The following is a 27,127-nucleotide window of genomic DNA, read 5'->3' as shown; positions in this document are numbered from 1 at the left end:
TCTGTTCACTTCTCACCCTTGTGTCACCACTATAGGTCCACCCCCCATCAGCGTTAAGCAGAAACTGTCCACCATCGCATACGTCTCCCTGTCTACTACCAAGCCCCTCTTGCTCGGCTGCATCTGATTGTGGGACTTCTCCGCTGCACCTCTTGCACTGGAATGTGTCACTTGCCACTTGCCTTTTACTCCACTGCATCTCTTCTCACAGCCCTCGCACTGGAGAAAGTTAGCTTGTTCTCCAGACCACATGGCCGCATGCTCCTGGCTGCGGTATCACTCCCAGGCCAGCACCACAAACCATGAACTTTGACTTCTCCGCATTCACCTTCATCGCTTTCACATCCAAGCATGTCTTCCAGTCTGCTATGCTAGGTCTTCTCTGGTGTGAGCCATCAGTACCAGCCTACCTGATCATCCACAGAGCAGCTCCCATGGTAGTTCACCCCTCACTTTCCTTGATAGAGCTACAGGTACAATTCAGCTTGAGGCTATTGGGTTAGGATTAGGCATTTAGAGGTTAGGTTGAGGTGTTTACGATTAGATACATTTTTGGCATTTTCAATGCCGTCATAAAGTTGTCCTCGCAAGTAGCCTATTAGTTAGGTAAAGTTAGCTTAAGTTGTGGCACATCTGCAAAATAAATGCTTACCACTAGCTTTCTTCACAGATGTGTTCATGAAGGTGTCTACTATCACAGAAAAATGTGTTACAACCAGGGGGGCAGTCAGACAGATATTTTGTGAAATGAAAGTTCATATAATGGCCTGTTGTGGCGCTATCACTGGACCCAGAAAAACCCATAGCCCCATAGAAGTCCATGTATTTTGGCCCAACTTCACCTAGACCTTTTTTATTATTACCTTAATAAACATGGTCATGAATACTTTTTGCTTCCAGTCACTAGTTTAAAGTCTAATTTCATAATATTCTTTTTGGAAAATTATGGTCCCATGTATAAAAAAAATGACCATAAAGTCGCGCATGTTCTGAGGGGCGTGGCTACCGTTACAGTCTATGAACGGGATCCCCCACCCACTCGAGTCAAAATAAAAACCAACGAAAAAGAAGGGGGGAAGTCCCGCCTCGTTGTCTGGGCCAGCCAATGGGCCAGCTGGGCCTGGGCCCGGATATAGAAAGATGGCTGCGCACTGACACATAGAGAGAGGCTTCATTTTACATTCATGTTAGACCCGCGGAACGCTTTGTCCATATTTTTTACAGTCTATGGTTACAACCCAACTCCCTTGGGAAACTTTGTGACAGCTGCTGAAAGTTGTGGTGCCATTGTCAACCAATATAAGGCAAAGAATTCCAAATTTCCTTATACTTTAAGTAGCATGTGACATGTCAAACTAGGGGGTTTTCATGATGCTGAATCCATTCCAAGCATGAGTTTTGCACGGAAATACTCTCTTGGGCTAAATTCGGTCATAGCCACTTGCCCAAATGTGCCCAAATGTGCTGACCTCATCACATTTGTGATGACGGCTATGGGCATTTTTGTGCAAAACGAATCTAAAACAAAACAAAAGCCGGCCTGGTGGCGCTATAAAGGGCAGATGTGAAATAATGCAGGTCAAAGGTTTTTCCTTGGCCTCTAGGGAGTGTGCATGCAATGTTTCATCCAGATCGGTGCAGTTAAAGGTAAAGATTTGAAAATCGGCCTCACGGTGGTGCTAAAACAGGCCGTTCTGGAAAATGTGGGGCAGAGGTTTGTCGTTGGCATGCAGGGAGTGTGTGTGTGCAATGTTTGGCATCGACCGGGTTAGCTGCCACTGTGTGGCCATGGAGCGTAAGCCTTGCCAAGAGAAATTGGGCCATATTACCCTATATTGTTCTGAATACAAAACAGGGTTGTATTATAATCGGGGACTAGACTATTTAACATTCAATGTTCTTTTTCCACAAATGAGTCTTGTAAAAATGGGGGTCGTCTTATAATCAGAGCCGCCTTGTATTCGGCACAATACGATACTACGTTTTGACATCCAGTTTCCCCACTCGCAGACCTCCATTGAAAGAAACGATACGCGATATGATGAAAAATCACAAATCCGATCCGAACCTCGGATGGTCAAAACCACGGACAGCACTCATTGTTTCTGAGAAAAAAAGAGAGGATTTTTTAAAATGGTACTCTATTGGATGCGTGCACATGTTTCCTGGAGTTACGGAGTTAAAAAATGGAGTTAGCTGGTTTCTGCCAGACAACGTTAAGCCTCTAGATTTGTGTTTTGGCAATTTTAGTATCTGCTTGATTCGATAGGCAAACTGTGACAATCTTGGACTGTATCAGAGAGGCTGAGTGTGCATACATTAAAATTATTAACCCATTCTGACCTGAGATCAGATTCATACAAGGTTTCCACTGGACACACACTGGTCTGATTAACCCATTCTGACCAGAGATCAGATTCTAAAAATGTCAGTCGTTCTTCGATTTTTCAAAAATAGCAGACCTACAAGGTCGTAGCGCGCCACTATGAGCTTGTAGATCTGCTATTTTCCAATAGCTAAAGCATGACATTAGGATCACATTAGCTAGGGGGACCAGGGCCAACATTTTATCCCAGCCAGACATGCCTACAGCTGCAAAATGATCCACCACTGAATATTAACCTATTCCAAATAATTTATTTGACAAGATATAGTGACACCAAGTGAAGAAACCAAGCACTCTGACACCCTCCCAGTTATGCTGTCAGCAATGATTAAATTTATCACTTGGATACCACGTAGCAAGTTCACCTCATTCACTCCATACCAAGTATGGGGTGAATGATGTATCATTTACACTTGATGTGCTTTATTAATAGATGTTATGGCTACTCTGTGTGTGGGGGGTGTGGGTGTTATTGCCATTAACCCATTCTGACCTGAGATCAGATTCATATGAGGTTTCCACTGGACACACACTGGTCTGATTAACCCATTCTGACCCGAGATCAGATTATAAAAATGTCAGTCGTTACTCACTGCTATGAGCTTGTAGATCTGCTATTTTTTAATAGCTAAAGCATAACATGATGCTAACACCAAAATGGGTTCCCGTTCAGAATGGGTTAAAGTAAAATGAGTAGGCCTACTCAGATTTTCCAAATAGTGTCAATGTTTTTCAGAAACAGCAGATCTACAAACACAACACATCACATTGTAGCTCAGCTTTTTTCGAAGTGTTAAGTTTTGTATTATACAATCTGCAAAGTAACAAGTAACTAAAGCTGTCAAATGCTGTATGAAGTATAACAAACATGGAAAGTAAAGTAAAAGTAACTCTTAGGCCCGACTCACACCTTTCGATCTAGCATACAACATTGATGCATGCTAGATGTATTGCACAGGGTGTGATACATCTTTCCCCAATGCATTTCCAATGGAAGTCTCATGGTTTGACACATTTGTGCTGTACGGCTTTCGGCTTTCGACTGCCCCCCCACCCCCTCATACAACACAAATATAGTGTCAAACCATGTGACTCCCATTGGAAATGCATTGAGAGCTTGCATCAGCTATACATCTCATACAACAAGCATACATCAATCTGTTGCGAAAGGTGTGAGTCAGGCCCTACTGTGCATTGGGAGCACTGCACTTTATTTTATAGTACTTGAGTAGATGTATACTTAGTTACTTTGCACCACTTTCACAGGCCAAGCATGAAACAGCCCCAAGTGTACTAATTGCTACAGTGCAGATCGAGTGACATGGGTTGTCTTAACTTAAAATGTATAGTAGTCGTAGAACATCACACAGATCTGTAGTGTAAGAAATGTGGCCGCAGTGACTTCACAAACACAAGCTCATTCCTCCCATGTCCTCTCTAGCAAAGACCATTAGTTTGTATTGGAAAAGCTGAAAAGACTCTGAGATCCACAGTCCACCTCCTCCTTTGAAGTTGGATATAGCTTCAAAAGTATAAAAGTGAGCATAAAGTAAAACACAGTAATCAAAGTCTGCTGCGGTTATATCTCAACCTTTCAAAGTTTAAATGTAGTTTAAGGTAAGGTTAAAGCAAACATGCTAAAAGTAACAAGTGAAAGAGAAAATGAGCTTTAATATGAAAATAACGTTAATTTCCGATAGACTTTATTGGTTGTTTAAAATTAACTATTTCAAAAACTAGTATGATAATATTTGAAAATAATGACATCACACACATTTTCTTTCCACTGTATGACAACCCATTGAAACGTCAAAGCCACTAGAAACTCTGTTAGATTCCCTGAAACACACAACCTTGGTTCTGGTGCAGATCTACAATGTAATGTAATAATAATCCAAATATTCAAACTAAAGTTGTGGAGTAAAAGATGTAGTGAAGCAGAAGTGAAAGTGTTGAAAATGCATAATACTAATACTATAATCCCTCAAATGTTTTACAGTACTTAATGTACTCTAAATGTACTCTTACTCTTTACACCACTGCATGATACTTCATAATGTTTCATGTAGAGTTGCTCAGTGACTCAGATCTAGATGTAATCTACAGTATCTACTATAATGCCTATCAGTGATGGAATGAATAATCAATACTCTATTGTAGAAATAGTTTTGTTTATTACAATTTCGATATTCAATCAAAATGTACTTCTAAAAGTAGAAAAGTATACCAAAAGTTAAAGTAGGCTACTATTTATTCAGAAGGTCAATTTCACACTATTTCAAAAGGTATAAAATGTATTAAAATCCTTGGAAAATAGCAGATTTACAAGCTCACAAATTAGAAATACTAAAAATAATAAACATGAACATAAAAATAGGGGGCTGTTTGGAGGTGTGACTTGAAGTCCAGAAAGGAAGTGACACCACAATTTTGGTCGTGAACATGGCATGGCGTCATGACTAAAATATCTAAAAACAGTAAACACAGGAAAGTGTTTGTGTTAAACATCATTAAGATCTGGTTGCAAAAGGGGTCAAGTGGCCATTTAAGTATAATAACAAATGAAATGTACTTATTGTACACAACTGCTGCTCAGCACTCTGTTTCACAGATATATTGGGAAAATAGCCGATCAACAAGAAATGTCCCTCTTTCTTAGGTAATATTTGAATATTTAACTACTGTTGAGTGAGAAAAACAATGTTGCACAGTAAGCAAATCATCTGGAGACCTCAGTAATCATTTGGGGACCCCCTTTGGGCTCCCAACCCACAGTTTGAGAACCACTGGTCTATTCATTAAACACACTATATTTGGGTTTAGGATACTTTGTACCTGCTTGATTTTATTTAGGCAAGCTGTGAGTGACAACAAACTTGGACTGTATCAGCTGTGTGAGAGAAGCTGTGTTTGCAATTAAACATGGAAGGTGTCTGTTAACGAATGTATTTATGGTGAAATGTAATGCTGAAATGTGATGAGCACACGGAATAGAAATGAGTTAGGTGAGACACGTTAATGGGCTGGAGGTTGAGTGCCAGTGCTGCTCCTACATTGAAGCCAGTGCCATTAAGACATCTGACATCAGGACATCTAACCTAAATCTGAACTGTGACAAAAAAATAAATAAAATTACATCAAACCCCCCAAAACGTAACAAAAGCTTAAGAGTCCTCCTGAAATTAAATGTAGTGGAAGTGTGAAGCATACAATGGAAATACCAGTGGTGTAAAGTAACTAATTACATTTACTCAATTAATGGACAATTAGCTGTGTACAGCTAGAGGTACTTTAACTTAAGTGGAGTATTTGCAATTTTCAACACTTTCCTCATTGAATATTAAAATAATGTATCTGACAAGTCATGCTGTCATGACTATACCAAAACAGGCACCCCACACCCTGCCTATCATGCTATATTTATATCATAGCCACTGGCATGGCCATAAAGTTGACTCATAAACTTGATGCACCTCCAAGATGCACTATCCAGTGTCATGGGAATGGTTGGACTATAAGGATGCTATTGCAATGTCAACAAGAAGGAAGAACCATTAAAGGCCATTCCTACTTTTACTTTCTGCATAGCATGCAATTAACAACTCATATAAGCCTGCTGAACCGGTTGATGCACTGCAGAGGTCTTCTACGTTTCATCTGGTGAGTGAGACTTCATCTGTCTTTCATAGTCCTACTAATGTGTTAGATATGTAAGCTATGCATAGTCATATAAATGTTTTAGAGATGTTAGCTAATCCTAGTCATATAAACCAGGCATTTCATTTGTGTGACTGCATACATACCACATAGCTGCAAACATGATCCACTTAGTGGACAGCATAGTGGACAGCATAATTGTCTCCACCAGGACGAAGGCATAGGGAGAGAGTATGTTTTGCACTCCGTCCGTCCGTGTGTGTGTCCGTGCGTCCTTCTGTGTACAGCTAATCTCCGGCACCGTTAACACGATGCCACATTTTGCACACACACCCCCTGGATGCCAATCCTCTGCCCCAAACTTTCCAGAACGGCCCGTTTGAAACACATGTTTTTATATTACTCCTCCAGATTCTGTCCAAAAATCCCGCAAATCGTTACACACTATCTCTATAGTGTTCAAGCCGCATCTGTCCGATATTTCATATTCCATCCTAATTGGCTAACATTGGCTTTCAAAGTTTACAGGATTGGCCGTTTTATACAAAAAGCCTTAAATCATGAACGCATGCACTTTATGTGAAATCTTTCATGGACTTTCCTACTAGGCTGAGGAATATAACCCATGCTTTTCACATTGGCCTGTAACTTATAGCACCACCAACAGGTGGAGTTTTGCAAAACACATTTTTGGAACAAAATGCCTCAAATCAACACAGCATGCAATTTATGTGAAATCTTTCATGGACTTTCCTACTAGGCTGAGGAATATATCCTACTCTTTTCACATTGGCCTGTAACTTATAGCGCCACCAACTGGTGGAGTTTTGCAAAACACATTTTTTTGGAACAAAATGCCTCAAATCATCCAATTACCATCCAAGGATTTAAATGATTGACTGTATAGTATTTTATTTATAATTATGGTTTAGGCCAGATTGGAATTTGCTTTTGTTCATTAATTTCTATTTAGACGTTTAAATTATGTTATGATTAGTTAAATAATAATTTACATTGCATGTCATTTTTATTTTTTTATTATTATTATTTTACTTGAGTACAGTTTGGCTAGTGTAACCACCTGAATGTAACCTTAATTCATACAATGGAATGAAAGTGTATTAGAAAGGGGAAACTTATTTTATTTTAGCATGGCTTCAGTACGAAAAAAGAAGAAACTAGAAAAAGTGCCCCTCGGGGCACAGGTCTCCACAGGGCAGGTCAGGTTGTAGCCTCCTGGTGGCGCTATAATAGGCCAATGTAAAAAGGGTGACATTTCTTCTTACTCCTTGCATTTTGTTCCAAAAATGTGTTTTGCAAAAATCCACATGTTGGTGGCGCTATAACAGGCCAATGTGAACAGCCCGTTCTGGACAATTTGGGGCAGAGGTTCATCATGGCATCCAGGGAGTGTGTGTGCAAAATTTGGAGGTTAACAGTGCTGGAGATTAGCTGTACACAGACGGACGGACGGACAGACACAAGTGCACACACGGACGGAGTGCAAAACAAAGAAACGAGCAAAAAACAAACAAACAAACAAATGAAAAGAAGTGAATGGGCAAGCATCATTTCATTTCATTGCATGCGGTGATATTGGATGGAATGGATCACTCTTTTCAGATGTGGAACTAATGAGTGTCTCTCATGAAGTGCTGTGCGGCAAGAATGAACAATATAGGATTCATATAATACTAAATCATTCAACTCATTTTAATGTCCTCAAAATGACGTTTTTTTCCCCCCCACTTAGGACTTGTACTGCACCCAAGGTTTCACTGCTACTGGTAGAGGGGAAAAGTGAGTGTTCATAATTTTTCTATTAAACCTAGCATAGTCCTACAATGATCTGCTCAGATGTCAAGTCAGCAAAGGCGTCAACACCATCTATTGTCTGTCTGTAGAAAGGCATACCAGCACACACTTTTATTCCATTTATTATTTTTATATTAAAGGTTCACACCCAGTAGCAGCAACAAATGTAGGCCCTTAGGCCTTCCTCAGCGTAAAATAAATATAAAATAAGCAGAGAAGGGCCAATGTGCTGAAACGTCCATTTGTTGCTGCTGCTGGGGGTAAACCTTTAATAAACAAAAAAATCCTAAATGGATAAAAAGTTAATGCTGGAATTCCTTTCTATGGACTACCCGATATTCTTATATTGTGAACTACCCGACTGAGTGCTTGCTTCTCCTCTCCTCAATGTCTACAGAAAGCCGCCACCATGAGTACGGACGAAGAGATGAAGCAGTACGGCGCTGCCGCCATTTATCTCCGTAAGCCAGAGAGGGAGAGAATGGAAGCTCAAACTGCGCCCTTTGATGCCAAAGCTGCAGCATATGTGGCTGATAAGGCCGAGCTGTACCTCAAGTGTAAGATTTTAAGCAAGGAGGGTACACAAGTCACCGTGGAAACGCTGGACAAGAAAGAAGTAGGTGTATATAAAATCAAATAGTGGCACAGTACAACTGTAATCACATTACATTCTGATGTTGTGCTTTTATTTTATTATTTTATTTTTTAGAAAAGAACTGTCCCTGAGGCGGACGTGACCCCTATGAACCCTCCCAAGTATGACAAGATTGAGGACATGGCCATGATGACCTACCTCAGTGAAGCCTCTGTCCTGTATAACCTCAAAGAGCGTTATGCAGCATGGATGATCTATGTAAGCTTTTGAGAGCAGTACACTATTTCACCTGTCAAAGAAAGAAAAACACAAACACAGAGCACAAATTACATCATCAAATGAAAAACTGTAGGAAAAAAAATGCAAACAAACTCATGGTTCTGAAGTTATGTTCAATGTTAATGTTCTCTCTCTTCTCCCCTTCAGACCTACTCTGGCTTGTTCTGTGCAACTGTGAACCCCTACAAGTGGCTCCCAGTGTACGACCAGGAGGTTGTAAATGCCTACAGAGGCAAGAAGCGTATTGAGGCTCCACCCCACATCTTCTCTGTCTCTGACAACGCCTTTCAGTTCATGCTGATGGGTACGTACTAGTCAGGACAATGTAAACAAATACATAACTACAATGGTTTTGTGCTGTGTATCCATGACAAAAAAAATTGCTTTACATTTTATAGATAAAGAGAACCAGTCTGTCCTGATCACGTAAGTTTCCATCATATACTAGGCATTAAAAAAGAACATTGTACACAAATTCACTAAGTGCATTTATCTGAATGTATGCATTTATAACCAGTGGAGAATCCGGTGCTGGGAAGACTGTGAACACCAAGCGTGTCATCCAGTACTTTGCAACAGCAGCAACTGCTATGGGAGAGAAATCGGCCGCGAATAGTGGTAAAATTCAGGTACTGTATATGTATACGTTTTTAACTTTAACAAAAATGTTTTGGAACATAAAGCATTTATATGAAATATAGCAATTCAATTTAAAAGAATTCAGACCAAATTTTAAATTGGGCGATGTCTAAAACATTCTAGGGGTCACTGGAGGATCAGATTATTGCAGCCAATCCCTTGCTGGAGTCCTATGGTAATGCCAAGACTGTGAGGAATGACAACTCCTCTCGCTTTGTAAGTGTAAAATAATGACATTTTATGAGTAAACCTGCAATAATTCCACACGACGGATGCAACTAATTGTGCTATATCAAACAGGGTAAATTCATCAGAATCCATTTCAACAATGCGGGTAAATTGGCCAGTGCTGATATTGAGACATGTAAGTATAAAGTTCAGAGATAAGAAATTATATATTTGAGGATTACATGTACATATATGTACAAACCATATAGATTATTATTATTATTATTAATAATTATGTTGTACAACCCATATAGATCTGCTGGAGAAGTCTAGAGTGACCTACCAGCTTCCTCTAGAGAGAGGTTACCATATCTTCTTCCAGATGATGACCGACCACATACCTGGGATTATTGGTAAGGAATTATACTGATGATGCAGTGAGAACATAAATTAACTAGAAAAGTCGCAATTTTGAAAAATGTCAAAGTGTGGTTGCCGCAATCGGTTACATAGGCCCCTCCCACTAATTATTCTAGCCAATTACAATGTCACGTCACCCCTGTGATCATGCGGAAGTTTAAAAAAATTGCATTTGCGGCACCCCCTGTGGATTAAAATTGAATTGCTTTTTGCTCTGGGTTGATTAAACCACCAGTGACATGTGATTCAAATTTGGGTTTGTTTTTTTGTAAAATAGGCCCCTCCCACTTTGGACGACGATTACGGCTGCACGATACACACTATCAAAATTCTGTCTGTGCTGTTTTAATCGGATAGGTCCTCAGATCATGTGTACAAATGTTTTATGATATTTGGACATAATCTGTAGGACTAAAAAAGTGTGTTTTGGAGAAAATTCGAAATGGCGGAAAATCTATCCTGACGTGGAGATGCGTCATGACCATAGGTCATGACCCAAGGAATCCAGGGAAATTTTTATTTTACGACCTACGGTTCAAGAGTTATAAGCCAAAACATAAAGTGGGCTGTTATAGCGCCACCATATAGCCGACCGATATAATTACAAGTTAATTAATTGTAATAATTATTAGGAACCTGCCCTCCTAGTTTTGTAACTATAGCCTTTACTGTCTCCTAGGAAAAAATACATCAACGTGACTTTTCGCATTTTCCGATTCATGTCAATGTGGAAATGTAATGCACAAATACATTAATTCAATCAATTAAACATTAAACATTTCTCTTAGCAAAATACGATTCCCGATGAAGCCGGTCAAGTGTGTGCCATCAAAACTGTGGGATAAGTAGTGAACCAAAGTTTAGGGTTACTCTAGAAAGAAGTAAAAAAATAAAGTGTTACTATTATATTTATACAATTTACGGTATTGACTTTGATATTCAGTATAATGCCAAGAAGAGCATGACACTCATACTGTATGTTCTAAAGAAGATCTGGAACTTATGTTTCCTGCCTTTCATCTGTCTGGTCAAATTACGGGTGTGTCCAAAATTACAAAATATCTTGGGCATATCATAACAGATACCTTAGAGGATGACGAGGACATGTTTAGACAGAGGAGTACATTTACCAACATGCTGGTCCGTAAATTTCACCATTGTACTACGGATGTTAAGGTAAACCTCTTTAGAGCTTATTGCACCCCTCTCTAAACAGCTCCACTGTGGGTGAAGTACAAGAAGGAGAGCTTACGCAAACTGCAAGTAGCCTATAATGACTGTCTTCGTATCCTGTTAAAAAAACCCAGGAGCACTAGAGCCAGTAGGCTTTTCTGTTCATGGGACTACATTCATGGCTCTGTTGAGGAACTTGACATTCAAATTCATGAGCAGGCTGGATTGCTCACTGAATAGACTCATTGGACAGATGACAGACCCAGGCCGTAGTTCTGTAAGGTACACTTCTACCATCATAGGACACTGGCATGAGTGCCTCGCCTAGAGTAGTAACCTGTGTGGCTGGGTAAATGTACTGTATTTTTACCTTGTGGGCCACGAGCCTGTAATAAAGTTTATATTATATATATATATTACAAGTCTGGTTGAACCACACTAATGAATAGAAACACATGTTCACACTTTTTTTTATCCCTTCTCAGAAAGTTGTCTCATCACCAACAACCCATACGACTTCCCGTTGATCAGCATGGGTCAGATCACTGTGGCCAGCATTGATGACAAAGTCGAGTTGGAGGCTACAGATGTAAATGGACATTATTTTACATTTCTAATACTCACTGTGCATTGCAGTCAGTTGCTCTACAGCAGTGGTTTTCAGGCCATGATCTCCCAAAATAATCCTATTTAAACTGGATTGCTAATATAATGCTTAATCTCAATCTTCAGGAGGCTATTGGCATCCTGGGCTTCAACGCTGATGAGAAAGCATCCATCTACAAGTTCACCGGTGCAGTGATGCATCACGGGGTGTTGAACTTCAAACAGAAGCAGCGTGAGGAACAGGCGGAGCCAGACGGCACGGAGGGTAAGTTGCATCTTCAACAAAAAATGTGATAGTCTTGTATTTAATTATTTCAAAAGAACTAAGCTAAATATATTTTCAATATATTGTCATTATTAATTTATAGTATACTGTTTATACTGAAGCTTATTTGGTTTACCTAAATGGTCCTAGATTACTAGCTGTATGCATTCAATTTATTACCAATTGTGTTTAACTTGCTTAAATCGCACTCTGGATTAAGCGTCTGCTAAATGCCTGAATCGTAAATTGCAAATTGTATGATCATTTCAGTGTCTGACAAGATCTGCTACCTGTTGGGTCTGAACTCAGCGGATATGCTTAAGGCATACTGCTACCCCAGAGTTAAAGTGGGAAATGAATATGTCACTAAAGGACAAACTGTGCCACAGGTGAGTAAAGTTACATTATTTCCATGTTCTGATTTCATACACACCTTATAAGTTGTGTCCAGACTGTTTTAAATCAGTATTAAAATGATCCTCCAACATTATTGTCTCAGCCAGGCTGAAGGCGAGGCAGAGATTATGTTTTGCACCATGTCTGTGCAATCTCAGGCACTGTTTGGCCGCGAAACTATGCATGCACACTCCCTGGATCGGTGGATCCCAGAGCAGAACCTCTGCCCCAAATCTTTCAGATTGGCGTAATCGGCGCGCCACTAGGAGGTCGATTTTGGCAAAACACATGTTTTGATATCATTCCTAGTCCTACAGATTTTGTCCAAACATCATGCAAACCGGTACACAGTATCTCTATATCCATTAAACTGAACAAAATGCATGAACGCAGTGTGCAATTTCTGTGAAATTTTGCACGCATATTCCCATACACCCGAGGAAGTAATGCCACTTGAAACATTTCAAATCAGCCTCATGGCGGCACTATAACAGGCCGATTGGCATTTTTACAATTAACTGCACTGATTTGCTTAAAACTTTGACCAAGGCCAAATGCCCTGCATTTTTGCTACAAAAACAAAAGCACACTGCAGAAACATGTGCAGTTCCAAGTACCTCTACTGACATGTTTGGCGCCTGCTGGCCTAGTGGGCCAGGACAGGCGCATGCCACATATCTAGGCTCTGCCCGTAGTGCGTTGTGTGTCTGAGTCCCGTTCATGACGACGTTTGGTCCATGTTTTTCCCGGTCTCTCTCTCCCTCTTTCCTGTCCATCTTCACTTGTATCTATCAATAAAGGCAAACAAGCAAAAAACAAATATTTCTAAAAAAAACATGTAAAAAAAAATATATATATATATATATATATATATATATATATATATATATATATATATATATATGACTACACCTTGTGTATAGAGTGTATGCAAACCCGGAAGTTATGAAGGAATGTCTACTGAGTGGCAAAAAAACTACTTTCTGGCCTTGACAGCCCATACATCCAAATAGAGAAGTTGTATTTGATTGCATCTAACTGACTGTCACTCACTTTGCCACTCGATTTGCCATTCACTTTATGCATGTGCATACCCTCTATTGTGTATCCAACCCTGTGTATTGAAAACCTTGCAGGCTAATGCAAAGGCTAAAATTGCTTAAATTGTGTAATTCACTATAATGTTCCTATTTCCTTCAGACAATGAACTCATGCAGTGCCTTGGCCAAGTCCATCTATGAGAAGCTGTTCTTGTGGATGGTCATTAGGATCAACGAGATGCTGGACACCAAGCAGCAGAGAAACTACTACATTGGTGTGCTGGACATCGCTGGTTTTGAAATCTTTGATGTAAGCATGGACTTGTTTTAAGTTGGAGACTAAATATTTTTGTCACAGTTACACATTTACAAGAGATTGGGCTAATGATATTTCCTCTCACAGTTCAACACCCTGGAGCAGCTGTGCATCAACTTCACCAATGAGAAACTGCAACAGTTTTTCAACCACACCATGTTTGTTCTGGAACAAGAAGAATACATGAAAGAGGGAATTCCCTGGGATCTCGTTGACTTCGGCATGGACTTGGCTATCTGCATTGAGCTCATTGAGAAGGTAGGTACTGTATATGGACTTGGCTGCCTGCAATTGACCTGATTGAGAATGAAATACATACACTGTTGCATTGAGCTGATTGAGAAGGTATAGAATTATTAATAGTATAGTGTATTATATTATTATGTATTGCTATGGACTTAGGTGTCAGCATTGCGTTCATTGAAGGTATACAATTATTTTGTGCTTTAATGGACAATGCACATTTTTTGTCATTGGCACTAAGCTTTTGTTGATTTGTCTCTTTTATCTCCTTCCCAAAGCCCTTGGGCATCTTCTCCAGCCTTGAAGAGCAGTGCATGTTCCCAAAAGCTACAGACAAAAGTTTTGCAGAGAAGTTGATTGACCTGCATCTGGGGAAGAACAAGGCCTTTGAGAAACCCAAGCCTGGTAAAGGCAAGGGTGAGGCTCACTTCTCCCTGGTCCACTATGCTGGAACTGTGGACTACAGGTGAACAGAACCCTATAGTATGCATATATGCACTGTAATTATACATTATATATAATATAACCGGAACTGTGGACTACAGTTTTCGATTAATTGAGTATGGAGGACCCCAATGGAAACAAGCGATAGGCTTTTGTTAAAAAAACTGTTAATAAAGTATTCAATCAATCCATCAATCAATCAACAGCATCACAGGATGGCTAGAGAAGAACAAGGATCCTCTCAACGACTCCGTGGTGCAGCTGTACCAGAAGTCTGCAGTGAAGCTGCTCTGTGTGTTATATCCCCCACCTGAGCCTGAAGGTATGTTTATTACAATTGGTTTGGAGCATTTAGCATATTGGGAACTGGAGTTATGGCTGTACCCCAGCCAATAGGAACACAACGGGGGCGGGACAACAGCAAATTAATATACGACAATAATATAATATAATGTGTTCTATACCCCACCTAAGCCTGAAGGTATTGTTACAGTATATCAATACTATAAACATTCAGAAACTGACAAGAAGGGAAGCATTTTCATTATATATAACTAATGATAACCCATGATTCTAATATAAACAGATAATACCAAGAAGGGAGGCAAGAAGAAGGGTGGTTCCATGCAGACTGTGTCTAGTGCTTTCAGGGTAATAATATCTTTTCATTATTATCAACATATATCCCTGTAAGAATGAAGCGTTATTATTATCAACATTATATCCATGTAAAACAATTGTCTTTAAATGTTGGAATTAAAGTTTAAAATAGGGTTTATGTCGTTAATGTATGTTTTTAAAAACAATCTAAATCTGCAAAGTAAGTAGTATCTAAAGAGTTCAAATAACTATAGTGGAAGAAAAACTACAACTTTCTATTACTTTTGACTAATTATAAACCTTTATGTCTTATTAGGCAAACTTGGGGTTGCTGATGACCAACTTGAGGAGCACACATCCTCACTTTGTGCGTTGCCTGATTCCCAACGAGTCCAAGTGTCCAGGTAAACAGAAAAGAAACATTTGACGCCTTTATCAATTCTCTCCTAGAGGCCCTAAGGAAGACCTTGTATGCGGAAAAGGCTTTCGACCAGGTGGAATATTCGTACTTGTTCTCAGTGATGGAAAGATTTGACATTGGAGATAGGTTCATTACATGGATTAGGCTATTGTACAGCAACCCCACTGCAGCTAGGAGACTGACTAACCAGACACTGTCCTCACAATTTGCTTTAGCTCTAGGGCCCTTTGCCCAGACAATTATAGCAAATGCTGACATATATGGGTACAACACAGAATACACTTAAAATATAAGATCTCCCTATGCAGATGACATTCTTTTGTATGTTTCTATTTTGGTTGACTCGTTTTGACTCATTAAATGCAACTTTGGCCAGTGCGTAACTATTTTGTTGTAATAATAATGAAGCAACATATTTACAGGACTGATGGAGAACTTCCTGGTCATCCACCAGCTGAGGTGTAATGGTGTGCTGGAGGGCATCAGAATTTGTAGAAAGGGCTTCCCAAGCAGAATCCCCTATGCTGACTTCAAGCAGAGGTATCGATTCCTTTTAGCTTTTAGCTTTTAGTTCCAAACGTATTAACGGGAGGCATGCAAAATGACCATGAACTTCTGCAAAACAGATACAAAGTACTGAACGCCAGCGCATGTCCCGAAGGCGCGTTCATGGACAACAAGAAGGCATCTGAGAAGCTGCTTGGGTCCATTGACGTACCTGTTGATGAGTACAGGTTCGGACACACCAAGGTAAACACACTCCCAATCTGGTTTAACATTATGGACAGAGGACTAAAAATAGATTTTATGGTTGTTTAGTTACATTATTTGTGACATTGTATTCAGGTGTTCTTCAAAGCTGGTCTGCTGGGTGTCCTTGAAGAGATGCGAGATGAAAAGCTGGCTGCTCTGGTCGGCATGACTCAGGCAATCGCAAGGGGTTACATCATGAGGAAGGAGTATGTCAAGATGACGGCTAGGAGGTACTTTGAAAACATCTATTCAATAAAATAAATCACTATAATAAAATAGCAAAAATTGCAGAGCAAGCTTTTGATGATGGTGGCAAGGAAAAATCTCCTTAATAAACAGCAGAAGAAACCTCTAGCAGAATCAGGCTATAGGATTTACATTGCGGTGGTTAACAATAATACCAACAGCAATAATAACAACAACAATAGTACAACTATAATGAAACAATTATATAATAACATGGAAACCCTCAATCTGCATTTCAATCATGATCCACTGTTGTCCACAGAGAGGCCATTTACACCATCCAGTTCAACATGCGCTCATTCGTCAATGTGAAACACTGGCCATGGATGATGGTCTACTACAAGATCAAGCCTCTCTTGCAGAGTGCTGAGACTGAGAAGGAGCTGCAGAACATGAAGGAGAACTATGAAAAGATGAAGACTGACCTGGCCACTGCCCAGGCCTTGAAGAAGACACTGGAAGAGAAATTGGTAGCTGTGGTGCAGGAGAAGAATAACCTTGCAGCATCATCGGCATCAGTAAGTAGCTACACTTGTACAGGAAATGTTGCTAATATTTCATATTGTTTATCATCCTAAAGGGCAAGACCTTTTTTGAGGTTGGAGTTGTATAGTTACGTTGCCATGATGTAACTCCAAAGGTGGACAAGAAATCAAAAATAATTGCTCCATTGATTAGAAATTGATCATTCAAAATATTCTCCTCGTTGACTTACATTGTACGCTGAAAGAGCTCTCAAAGTCACTCTTTTAAATGAACACAAACAATATTGATTCAGACAATATAGAGCATCACCAAACCCAGTACTGTTTTTGTTTTGAATTTACAATTTGAAGATCTGGATCCACGGATCCAGTCCGGGTTTTCTTTCTATAAAAATGGCTTGAATTATCAATTTCTAATTACTAGAGCAATTCTTTTTTATTTCTTGTCCACATTTGGAGAACATCATGATGGCAAGGTAAATACACAACCCAAATCTCTACCAAAGTGATATTGCCCTTTAAATATTTTATCTAAAGTATAATGTATAAGTAGAGTCGACCACCAGGCATTCTCTGCCATGGTATACATTGCAGACCATGGCAGAGAATGCCTGGTGGTTGAACGGCTGTTCAGTACAAGGGCCTGACCCAATTAGACATTCTTCTGTGGGGAGGGTGAATTTTAATGAATTTTAGCAACTGCTATTCACCCACCCACTTCTATAGTATTATCCTTTTGGATGAGGTTGATACACTACTATAATTTATATCCTTTTGGAGGAGTTTGATTAGTTTGAGCATTAGTCCGACATGCGGGAACAGCGGTCGGACTACCGTGATTGCGGTTGTGGTTATGTTAGGGATAGAGGTAGGTCTAATGTCCGTCGGATCAAAACACGTGTCGGAAGTTCGGAACTTAGTACTGCACCCCTCCAGCTTCTTCCTTGTCCTCACCTCACCCAGAACAAATGCTGACCAATTCATTTTCATTGACAACTAGGGAGACGAGGCTCTGAATGATGCTGAGGAGAGATGTGAAGGTCTTATTAAAAGTAAGATCCAGTTGGAGGCGAAGCTCAAAGAGACGACCGAGAGACTGGAGGACGAGGAGGAGATCAATGCAGAACTGACTGCCAAGAAGAGAAAGCTGGAGGATGAATGCTCTGAGCTCAAGAAGGACATTGATGACCTGGAGCTCACCTTGGCCAAAGTGGAGAAGGAGAAACACGCCACTGAAAACAAGGTATAGATTATACTCAACATCCTTACACTCTAGTTACAGACTTGTAAGGGTCAATTCAGAATCCCCCTCCCCTTGTAAGGGTCAATTCAGAACCCCCCTCCCCTTGAAAGGGTCAATTCAGAACCCCCCTCCCCTAAAGGAACCGTGAGAGTCCCTGGAATCCACTTTGAAAAGTACTGATTGAATTTGAACCATTCTATGATAACACATTATGTTTTGCTTCCATCAGGTGAAGAACCTGACTGAGGAGATGGCGTCTCAGGATGAGGGCGTCGCTAAGCTGACCAAGGAGAAAAAAGCCCTCCAAGAGTCCCATCAGCAAACCCTGGATGACCTGCAGGCAGAGGAGGACAAAGTCAACACTCTGACCAAGGCCAAGACCAAGCTGGAGCAGCAAGTTGACGATGTGAGTTTACCAAAGGGAATCAGATGTTTTGAATTTAAAGATGGAGTGCTGTAATCATCAGGTATTATTATTATTATATGAGATGGACATTTGTTTTCAAAAAAAGTGTACAGTATTTGTTAAAATGTTGTTTTTATGTGGACACGCCGTTCATTAAGTATGCCTGGTTTAGCTGGTGGGTGGTGATGGGTGGTGATCCACCTGAACTGAAGCCACACCCAGGGGAGGTTATGATTTTGTGATGTCACTATATCACTGTTTTTTTCATTGGCACGTTTGACTGTCACTAAATACAAAGGGAAGACATCATTGCAACCTTGAACCTTGCACATAACAACCACGCCAAGAGGTCTAATGAAGTAGTGTCACCTCATAAACACATGAAAAACTGGAAAAGATACAAATATCACGGCACTCCAACTTTAATAATATGTTTCTTTTTTTACTGATTAACAACAACAATATATTGTTGTGCAGTTGGAGGGTTCTCTGGAGCAAGAGAAGAAGCTCCGCATGGACCTGGAGAGAGCCAAGAGAAAGCTTGAGGGTGATCTGAAACTTGCCCAGGAATCCATCATGGACCTGGAAAATGACAAGCAGCAATCTGACGAGAAGATAAAGAAGTAATGTGAACCAACAATATGAAATGTCATGGAGAGAAACCACCTGCAGAATGATGCTAAAATATGACTATTGACTGTATTCAACAGGAAGGACTTTGAAGTAAGCCAGCTTCTGAGTAAGATTGAGGATGAACAATCTTTGGGGGCCCAGCTGCAGAAGAAGATCAAAGAACTCCAGGTATTTTTATTTTCTGTAAAATCATTAATAATAAGTAGGCCTAAGTGTGAATGGTTATTTTCAGATGTTAATCTAAACATTCATTTGAAAGGCTCGTATTGAAGAACTGGAGGAGGAGATCGAGGCAGAGCGTGCCGCTCGTGCCAAAGTGGAGAAGCAGAGAGCCGATCTCTCCAGGGAACTTGAAGAGATCAGTGAGAGGCTGGAGGAGGCTGGAGGCGCCACCGCTTCTCAGATCGAGATGAACAAGAAGCGCGAGGCTGAGTTCCAGAAGCTGCGTCGTGACCTTGAAGAGTCCACCCTGCAGCATGAGGCCACTGCTTCTGCTCTCCGTAAGAAACAGGCCGACAGCGTGGCGGAACTGGGTGAACAGATCGACAACCTTCAGAGAGTCAAGCAGAAACTGGAGAAGGAGAAGAGTGAATACAAGATGGAGATCGATGACCTGTCCAGCAACATGGAGGCTGTTGCTAAGGCAAAGGTATGATGGAATGCCATGGTATATCATTCTTGAGACATACAAACGTGTTTAAAGTGACTAAAGTGAAATAAATTACTAAAAATGTAAAACTGATAGTTCCACATGTGTGGGGCCTTGAAAGGCAGTCTAAAGCCCACCACACACCGGCTGCGACCGTCTGCGGCGCGTTGCTGCGCGGCGCCGCGCGGGGGACGCAGCCGGTGTGTGTCGGGCTTTAGTAATCTTGTGAACAAGTATGCAAACTCTAAATGTTATTACAGTTTAGGTGCCATACTACTATTTGGCCAGGAGATGGGGACGTTGACCAGTGCCAGCCACATTTGGAAAAAGTTCAAAGTTCAGCTAGTTGATGTAAACATGGCATGAACCCAGGTGAAAGTCGGCCATCTTACTGAGGTCCATATGGGCCGCAGTAAGATGGCGATCCGTGTTATTATCATAACTAAGTCAATCTAAGGTGTAATCAAGAATGTGCGAGTGCACAGGCTTTTTAACGCAGGTCAAACATCTTACGTCTCTGGCACCGCGTAAGTGAGGACTTACTCGTCTTAACGCCTACGGCATCCATCCTGTTTGTTAAGATAATTAGGCAAATAAGTGTTTAAGGCTTTAAAAACAGTGCAGTGCTGTTCTCTCCTCATAGCTAATGATGGCCAAGTAACTCAGTGATGGGTAAGGAAACCATACAATTATAAACCGGAGGGCTGAAATAGGCTATATCGATTGGCTTTGCTTTAAATCAAAGCAATGAACCTATCTGAAAAAAAAGATGACTGAACATGTATAATGTTCGTTTCCAGGGAAATCTTGAGAAGATGTGCCGCACCCTTGAGGACCAACTTAGTGAAATCAAGGCCAAGAGTGATGAAAACGTTCGCCAGATCAATGATATCGGCGCTCAGAGAGCAAGACTGTTGACAGAGAACGGTAAATGTTAATTTAATCATAAATCATTTGACTACATGGTTTGTCATGCTTGAGCAAATTGATCATAATTAGAGATAATGCTTTTGATCGACAGTTATCCCAGCCACCGATGATGTTTGAAATGTTTGAAATTAATAATGAATTAATTAATTATGGTCTAATTAGGTGAGTTTGGTCGTCAACTGGAGGAGAAAGAAGCTCTGGTCTCTCAGCTCACCAGAGGCAAGCAGGCCTTCACCCAACAGATTGAGGAGTTGAAGAGACTTGTTGAAGAGGAGGTTAAGGTGAGGAACAGATTATTTTCTATTTTAGTTTCATATTCTTTGTCATTTCATTCAGCTGACATTGTTTTTTTTTTTCATTTTCTTCTGACAGGCAAAGAATGCCCTTGCTCATGCTGTGCAATCAGCTCGCCATGACTGTGACCTTCTGAGGGAGCAGTTTGAGGAGGAGCAGGAGGCGAAGGCGGAGCTGCAGCGTGGAATGTCCAAGGCCAACGCTGAGGTGTGTCAGTGGAGGAGCAAGTATGAGACTGATGCTGTCCAACGCACTGAGGAGCTGGAGGAGGCCAAGTAAGTCAGCAGTGTTTTTACCATAGAGTTATATAAACTAGAGAGCGGACAGACCCGCTCCCACTATTCATTTCAATAGAAGTTGCTCACTGGCGTTTAAAGCACCCGGAAATTAACGCTCTACAAATGCTAACTCGTGAACGAGCGCTCTGTGTTAAACCGCAGCTGCACACTCTGTGAGCTGTTTTGCTCGAGCTACATGCACAAGCAAAACCGCCTGCCTGCAGTTGCAGCTTTGGCCAGAAGGGTTGGGCGACTTCAACGTTTCTCAGATGCTCTGGGGGCTTGGTACGACTAGGCCTGTCGCCCAATCGCAATTATCTGACATAATCGCTTGAGATAAAAATAAAAAAATGGGCAAAATAGTCAAACTCGTGATAATCATTTCAATGTTGAAAAACATTTTTGAAAAACTATTTCAGAAAGAGTGGAATTATCAGATGTACAAGCTCAAAATGCATCACGCATTTTTCTCTTGGCTTCACTCACTACAAAATATTGCCACAATAATCGAATTCCATTGAAAATTTATCAACAGGAAGAAGCTCGCCCAGCGTCTTCAGGAAGCTGAGGAGCAAATCGAGGCTGTGAATTCCAAGTGCGCCTCTTTGGAGAAGACCAAACAGAGACTCCAGGGTGAAGTGGAAGACCTCATGATTGATGTGGAGAGGGCCAATGGTTTGGCTGCCAATCTTGACAAGAAACAGAGGAACTTCGATAAGGTGCTTTGACATACATTATTACAAAATATTTCTTGTGTCCTTAAAGTGGGTTAAATGCCACATTTCATTACAAATGGTGTGCAGGTCCTTAAAGTGGAAGTAAATGACAAATCATTGCAAATTGTATGCAGGTCCTGGCAGATTGGAAGCAGAAATTTGAAGAGGGACAGGCAGAACTGGAGGGAGCTCAGAAAGAGGCTCGTTCTCTCAGCACTGAGTTGTTTAAGATGAAGAATTCCTACGAGGAGTCTCTGGACCAACTGGAGACCATGAAGCGTGAAAACAAGAACCTGCAACGTATGTTTTCGTACCTGCAACAGTAAAAAAAAACATAAACAACAACCTGTGGATCAGGTTACAACTTTATTAAAATGCAAATACAAAATATTTCATTACTTTCAATCCACTGCAGAGGAGATCTCAGACCTGACTGAACAGATCGGTGAGACTGGAAAGAGCATCCATGAGCTGGAGAAGTCCAAGAAGCAGACAGAGACAGAGAAGTCAGAGATCCAGACAGCCTTGGAGGAAGCGGAGGTATTAAAACGTATTTCTTTCAACACGTTTTACATTCAAACAGTGTAGCAGTATAATGATGGATGTTATATTAAAAAAGTCCTACAACCTTTTGATTCTGTATTGCATTTCAGGGTACTCTGGAGCACGAGGAGTCCAAGATTCTCCGTGTCCAGCTGGAGCTCAACCAGATCAAGGGTGAGGTGGACAGGAAGCTGGCAGAGAAGGATGAAGAGATGGAGCAGATCAAGAGGAACAGCCAGAGGGTGACCGACACCATGCAGAGCACTCTGGACTCTGAGGTCAGGAGCAGAAATGATGCCCTTAGAATCAAGAAGAAGATGGAGGGAGACCTGAACGAGATGGAGGTTCAGCTGAGTCACGCCAACCGCCAGGCTTCTGAGGCCCAGAAGCAGCTGAGGAACGTTCAGGGACAGCTTAAGGTGCAAAACATATTTAGACAGATTTCAAACAATGGAACTGCTTTGAACAAATCACATTCTGATGTTTCTCTTATCGTGACCACCTCAAATGTGATTTATTTTAGGATGCCCAACTGCACCTTGATGATGCTTGCAGAGGCCAAGAAGATAGCAAGGAGCAAGCTGCTATGGTGGAGCGTAGGAACGGCCTAATGGTCGCTGAGATCGAGGAGCTGAGAGTGGCTGTGGAACAGACAGAGAGAGGCCGCAAAGTGGCTGAGCAAGAACTGGTGGATGCCAGTGAGCGCGCTGGACTGTTGCACTCTCAGGTAAGTCAATGGAAAAACTTAACAAGATATTTTTAACATACAACTCATTCATACTTGCATTGCTAAACTGAATCTTTATTTTAGAACACAAGCCTTGTGAACACCAAGAAGAAACTTGAAACCGACCTGGTCCAGGTCCAAGGTGAAGTGGATGACAGTGTCAGTGAAGCAAGGAATGCTGAGGAGAAGGCCAAGAAAGCCATCACTGATGTAAGTTAGGAGCTCTGCCTCTTATCCAATATACCAGGATACCGTAATTAGATATCCTTATGGCATGCTTAAGTATTACAATTGAGATAATTCCACACCCACATTCCTTTGTGTCGGAAGTTTTGGCGACACAGAGGTGGCGACAGAAGTGTTGGCAACACAGAGGTGGCGACATACATTTTATTTCTGTTCAGAAGTTCTTTCAGTACTGTACCTTCATGATGCTCAGTGACATCATAGACGGCAGGTTTGTTTCCCTGACCACGTACACAGTGGCGGAACAACATTGGGCCGGGCCGGGGGGTGAGACAGCACGACCGGGCCTCACCGAACCAGACTCCCAACAGCACCCCCCCCGAACGGAAGAAAAAATAATGACGTTAACAGTTGCTGCTGAGCTGATCACAGTCACAGATAGAGGCCGGGAAAGTGTTATATTTGGTTGATCGCGTCAATGCAATGCACACACGAGAGAGAGACGTAGATAGTGTGTGAGGAGCTGATCACAGTCACATATAGAGGGAAAGTGTTATATTTGGTTGATCGCGTCTGTGTCTGTGACATTGCGCAGCAATGCACACACGAGAGAGAGAGAGAGAGACGTAGAGAGAGAGAGAGGTGCTGCGTGTTAAAAAAATAAATAGGCTACTACTCATCTTTGTGTTCTGTTTCACCTTATTGCTGAGTGATCGCACACAGGGAAAAGCAACAAGAAGGGGTTTAGAATCGAAACAGTCCGTTGTGGAGAAAAGGAAGTCCAAACATATGCACTCCTAAATTCTCACAGAGTGATTAGCCTACTAATGAGTGACAGGTGCTGCCACTTTTGTAGCCCTGGACCGCTAGACCTTGGTAAAAGTCTATTATCGTAGCTGGGAAGCGTCTCAGCTTCTCTATAAAATGCACTATTTTAATCATTAAATAAAATTAATCCAACCAGATCGGCGCAGGCAAAACCCGAAAATGCCATAGTAGAAGAAATGACTGCCCGGTAAAATGCAGGGTACATTGCGTTATTAAGATGGCACAAAGTGTATTTTAGAGAAGCTGGGGACCTGAGACGCTTCCCAGATACGAAAATAGACTTTTAACAAGGTCTAGCAGGCTTTGTGTTGGTGAGTAGTTTCGTGGTTTTGTTTATTTGCTGGGATTTGAAAACCCGCGCACGGGAGTGAGAATATCACCAGAGGGCTGCGGAAGGGACTTCCACAGGGCGTCAGAGAGAGACTTGCACTTTTGGAGCGTGGCTGGGATGTCTGTTGGAGAGAGTGTGAGACAGACTCCACGGTGCTTGTACAGTCCAGCGCAGTACATTCTCATCAGACATGATATTTTGCTAAAGTGTAGGCTATTATAGGCTATATTTAGCTCTGTATCTGGTTAATTGCGGGATTCGTGGGGGCCCGCTGGTTTTATCAGTCGTGAGTGACTGTGTAAAAAAATCGTCAATCGATCATCTGACAGCCCGGGCCCCCCGGAGGTCCGGGCCGGGGTGTGACCACCCCCTCACCCCCCCGGTAGCTCCGCCCCTGCACGTACATCCCTGTTTGTTTTTTTTACTTTTCTTTCGCATTAGTGTTCGGGTGAATTTCACCCATGTTTAGTGAGAGAGTGAACCCACAATGGGGTTTTGATTAGCTTTTCTTTTTTGCTATTCTTTTCACTGGATCATTCTCACATGTCCCAGGAATGGGTGGACCAAAGGAGAAGTTCCCAGCTCCATTATTAACACACTAGCATTTTTTATTTTTTTATTTTTTCCAAATCTAATTTTGAAAAGCCACATTTCCAGTCTACCAGAAGTAGTATTAACCTAGGAAGCTGAACGGAGCCTGGACAGGCCTTGTTTACAATATGAATCCAAACCGGAGCACTGGAGAGCTCCACATCGTCGGCTCTGTGCCGTCAAAGAAACGTTGTTTTGACCAAAATGCCATCTGGGACAAGGAATAGGAGATACAGGCGATTGAAAGAAACAGATAGAATGGATTATTATGGCGGCGACAATCTAAAATGGGCGATCCAGTGCTGTGCTAACAACATAGCTAGCTAACCGGCTAACGTAAGTAGCATTATAAGCTCGATCGATCGAATGCACTATAAAAGCGCAATTGCCATTAATCAACGGCAATGGCGGTAAGCGTTGTATCAAAAAATAGGCTTCAATTGACCTACGTACATCTACAGCAATGGCACTGAAAGAATTAACTTTTTTTTAATATATTCCCATGTTTTTCACAGATTTTGCACACCTATGATTTTTGTTTCCCTCTGGTCTTATGACCACGATTAGTATATGTTTATTACCCTATTATTACCTGTTATATTACAAGATATTTTCTCGCAGTCAACATTTATATAGATATAGATTACATTTATATAAATGTAATCTATATACATACCATGTTTGTCAAGTGTGCAGTGATTTCCTTGCGGGACAATGAAGTACATTTTATCTTCTTTCCAGGCTGCTATGATGGCCGAGGAGCTGAAGAAGGAGCAGGACACCAGCTCTCACCTGGAGAGGATGAAGAAGAACCTGGAGGTCACAGTCAAGGACCTGCAGCACCGTCTGGATGAGGCTGAGAACCTGGCTATGAAGGGAGGCAAGAAGCAGCTCCAGAAACTGGAGTCTAGGGTAAGATGTTGTTTACTTCAACACAGCTTATAGTCAATGAAATAAGAATAAGTAATTTCATAGTGCATTCCTTTGTGAAGGTGCGTGAACTGGAGGGAGAGGTCGACAATGCATCGAGAGGTGGAGCAGAAGCTATTAAAGGTGTCCGCAAGTACGAGAGGAGAGTAAAGGAGCTGACATACCAGGTACTGTATATCATGTTCACTTAAATATCCATCATGCCACTAACTAAATTAATAGATTGCATGAACTACAAAATACAAAGAACTATAAATGTCATAAATTCACTCTCATTTCAGACTGAAGAGGACAAGAAGAATGTTGCCAGGCTTCAGGATCTGGTAGACAAACTGCAGATGAAGGTGAAGGGCTACAAGAGGCAGGCTGAGGAAGCGGTAAGACAATATACATCTTTAGTTGTGTTCGCCATGGGCAGAGTGTTGTGAAATAATAACACTAACATGAACATTAGTCACAACCACACTTTTTTCTGAAATTGTCTTGTAAGGTGCTCTTTTCAAATATCGAGGCTTTGAACCATCTCTATCATATTGTAGGAGGAAGCAGCCAACACTCACCTGTCTAAGTGCAGAAAGGTTCAGAATGAGCTAGAGGAGGCAGAGGAGCGTGCTGACATCGCTGAATCCCAGGTCAACAAGCTGAGAGCTAAAGGTCGTGACTCTAAGGTAAATACATGTGCAGGGTTTATTATGTTGGCTGTCTAAGATGGCTAAGATTTAACAAAATAAATCATGTTGAATATCTAATAGCATGCTCCTATTTTACAGGGAAAGGAGGCTGCTGAATAACTTCTCCAATACAACTCACCATGAAAACAATAAAATATGACCCATTGTATTCAAAAGGTCATACAATATGACCCATTATATTCAATAAATGTCATGTATTCATT

General features: G+C 41.2%; 1 protein-coding gene across 1 annotated transcript; it reads left to right on the top strand.

Annotated features, from left to right (window-relative positions):
- The first annotated feature begins 5,964 nt into the window (after positions 1-5,964).
- On the top strand, positions 5,965-27,127 carry LOC308323107 (myosin heavy chain, fast skeletal muscle-like). Its single transcript, XM_080774723.1, has 42 exons — positions 5,965-6,046; positions 7,797-7,843; positions 8,256-8,474; positions 8,568-8,711; positions 8,880-9,036; positions 9,131-9,158; positions 9,250-9,361; positions 9,495-9,587; positions 9,672-9,735; positions 9,854-9,952; positions 11,618-11,721; positions 11,865-12,003; positions 12,274-12,392; positions 13,600-13,749; positions 13,843-14,013; positions 14,277-14,464; positions 14,649-14,764; positions 15,029-15,093; positions 15,359-15,446; positions 15,886-16,003; positions 16,090-16,213; positions 16,310-16,446; positions 16,725-16,980; positions 17,948-18,190; positions 18,420-18,596; positions 19,074-19,219; positions 19,307-19,397; positions 19,489-19,878; positions 20,679-20,805; positions 20,971-21,089; positions 21,181-21,377; positions 21,916-22,099; positions 22,231-22,396; positions 22,512-22,636; positions 22,750-23,058; positions 23,163-23,366; positions 23,451-23,576; positions 26,044-26,214; positions 26,295-26,399; positions 26,514-26,609; positions 26,772-26,900; positions 27,003-27,127. Exons 3-42 carry the CDS (start codon positions 8,268-8,270, stop codon positions 27,021-27,023), a joined length of 5,805 nt encoding a protein of 1,934 aa, XP_080630849.1. The 5' UTR covers positions 5,965-6,046; positions 7,797-7,843; positions 8,256-8,267; the 3' UTR covers positions 27,024-27,127.

Source organism: Protomyctophum bolini (genome assembly GCF_963924005.1).
Source record: "Protomyctophum bolini genome assembly, chromosome: 10".
Lineage (NCBI taxonomy): Eukaryota > Metazoa > Chordata > Actinopteri > Myctophiformes > Myctophidae > Protomyctophum > Protomyctophum bolini.
The sequence above is the reverse complement of the archived record's forward strand: the minus strand, read 5'-3'. Positions and strand labels throughout refer to the sequence as shown.

What these genes read in the sequence shown, in the direction of transcription:
- LOC308323107 (XM_080774723.1), top strand. Translation starts at nt 8,268, where the DNA reads ATGAGTACGGACGAAGAGATGAAGCAGTACGGCGCTGCCGCCATTTAT. An exon ending in CCACATACCTGGGATTATTG is followed by an intron (nt 9,953 to 11,617) that starts GTAAGGAATTAT and finishes ATCCCTTCTCAG; the next exon opens with AAAGTTGTCTCATCACCAAC. An exon ending in GAGGAGCTGGAGGAGGCCAA is followed by an intron (nt 21,378 to 21,915) that starts GTAAGTCAGCAG and finishes ATTTATCAACAG; the next exon opens with GAAGAAGCTCGCCCAGCGTC.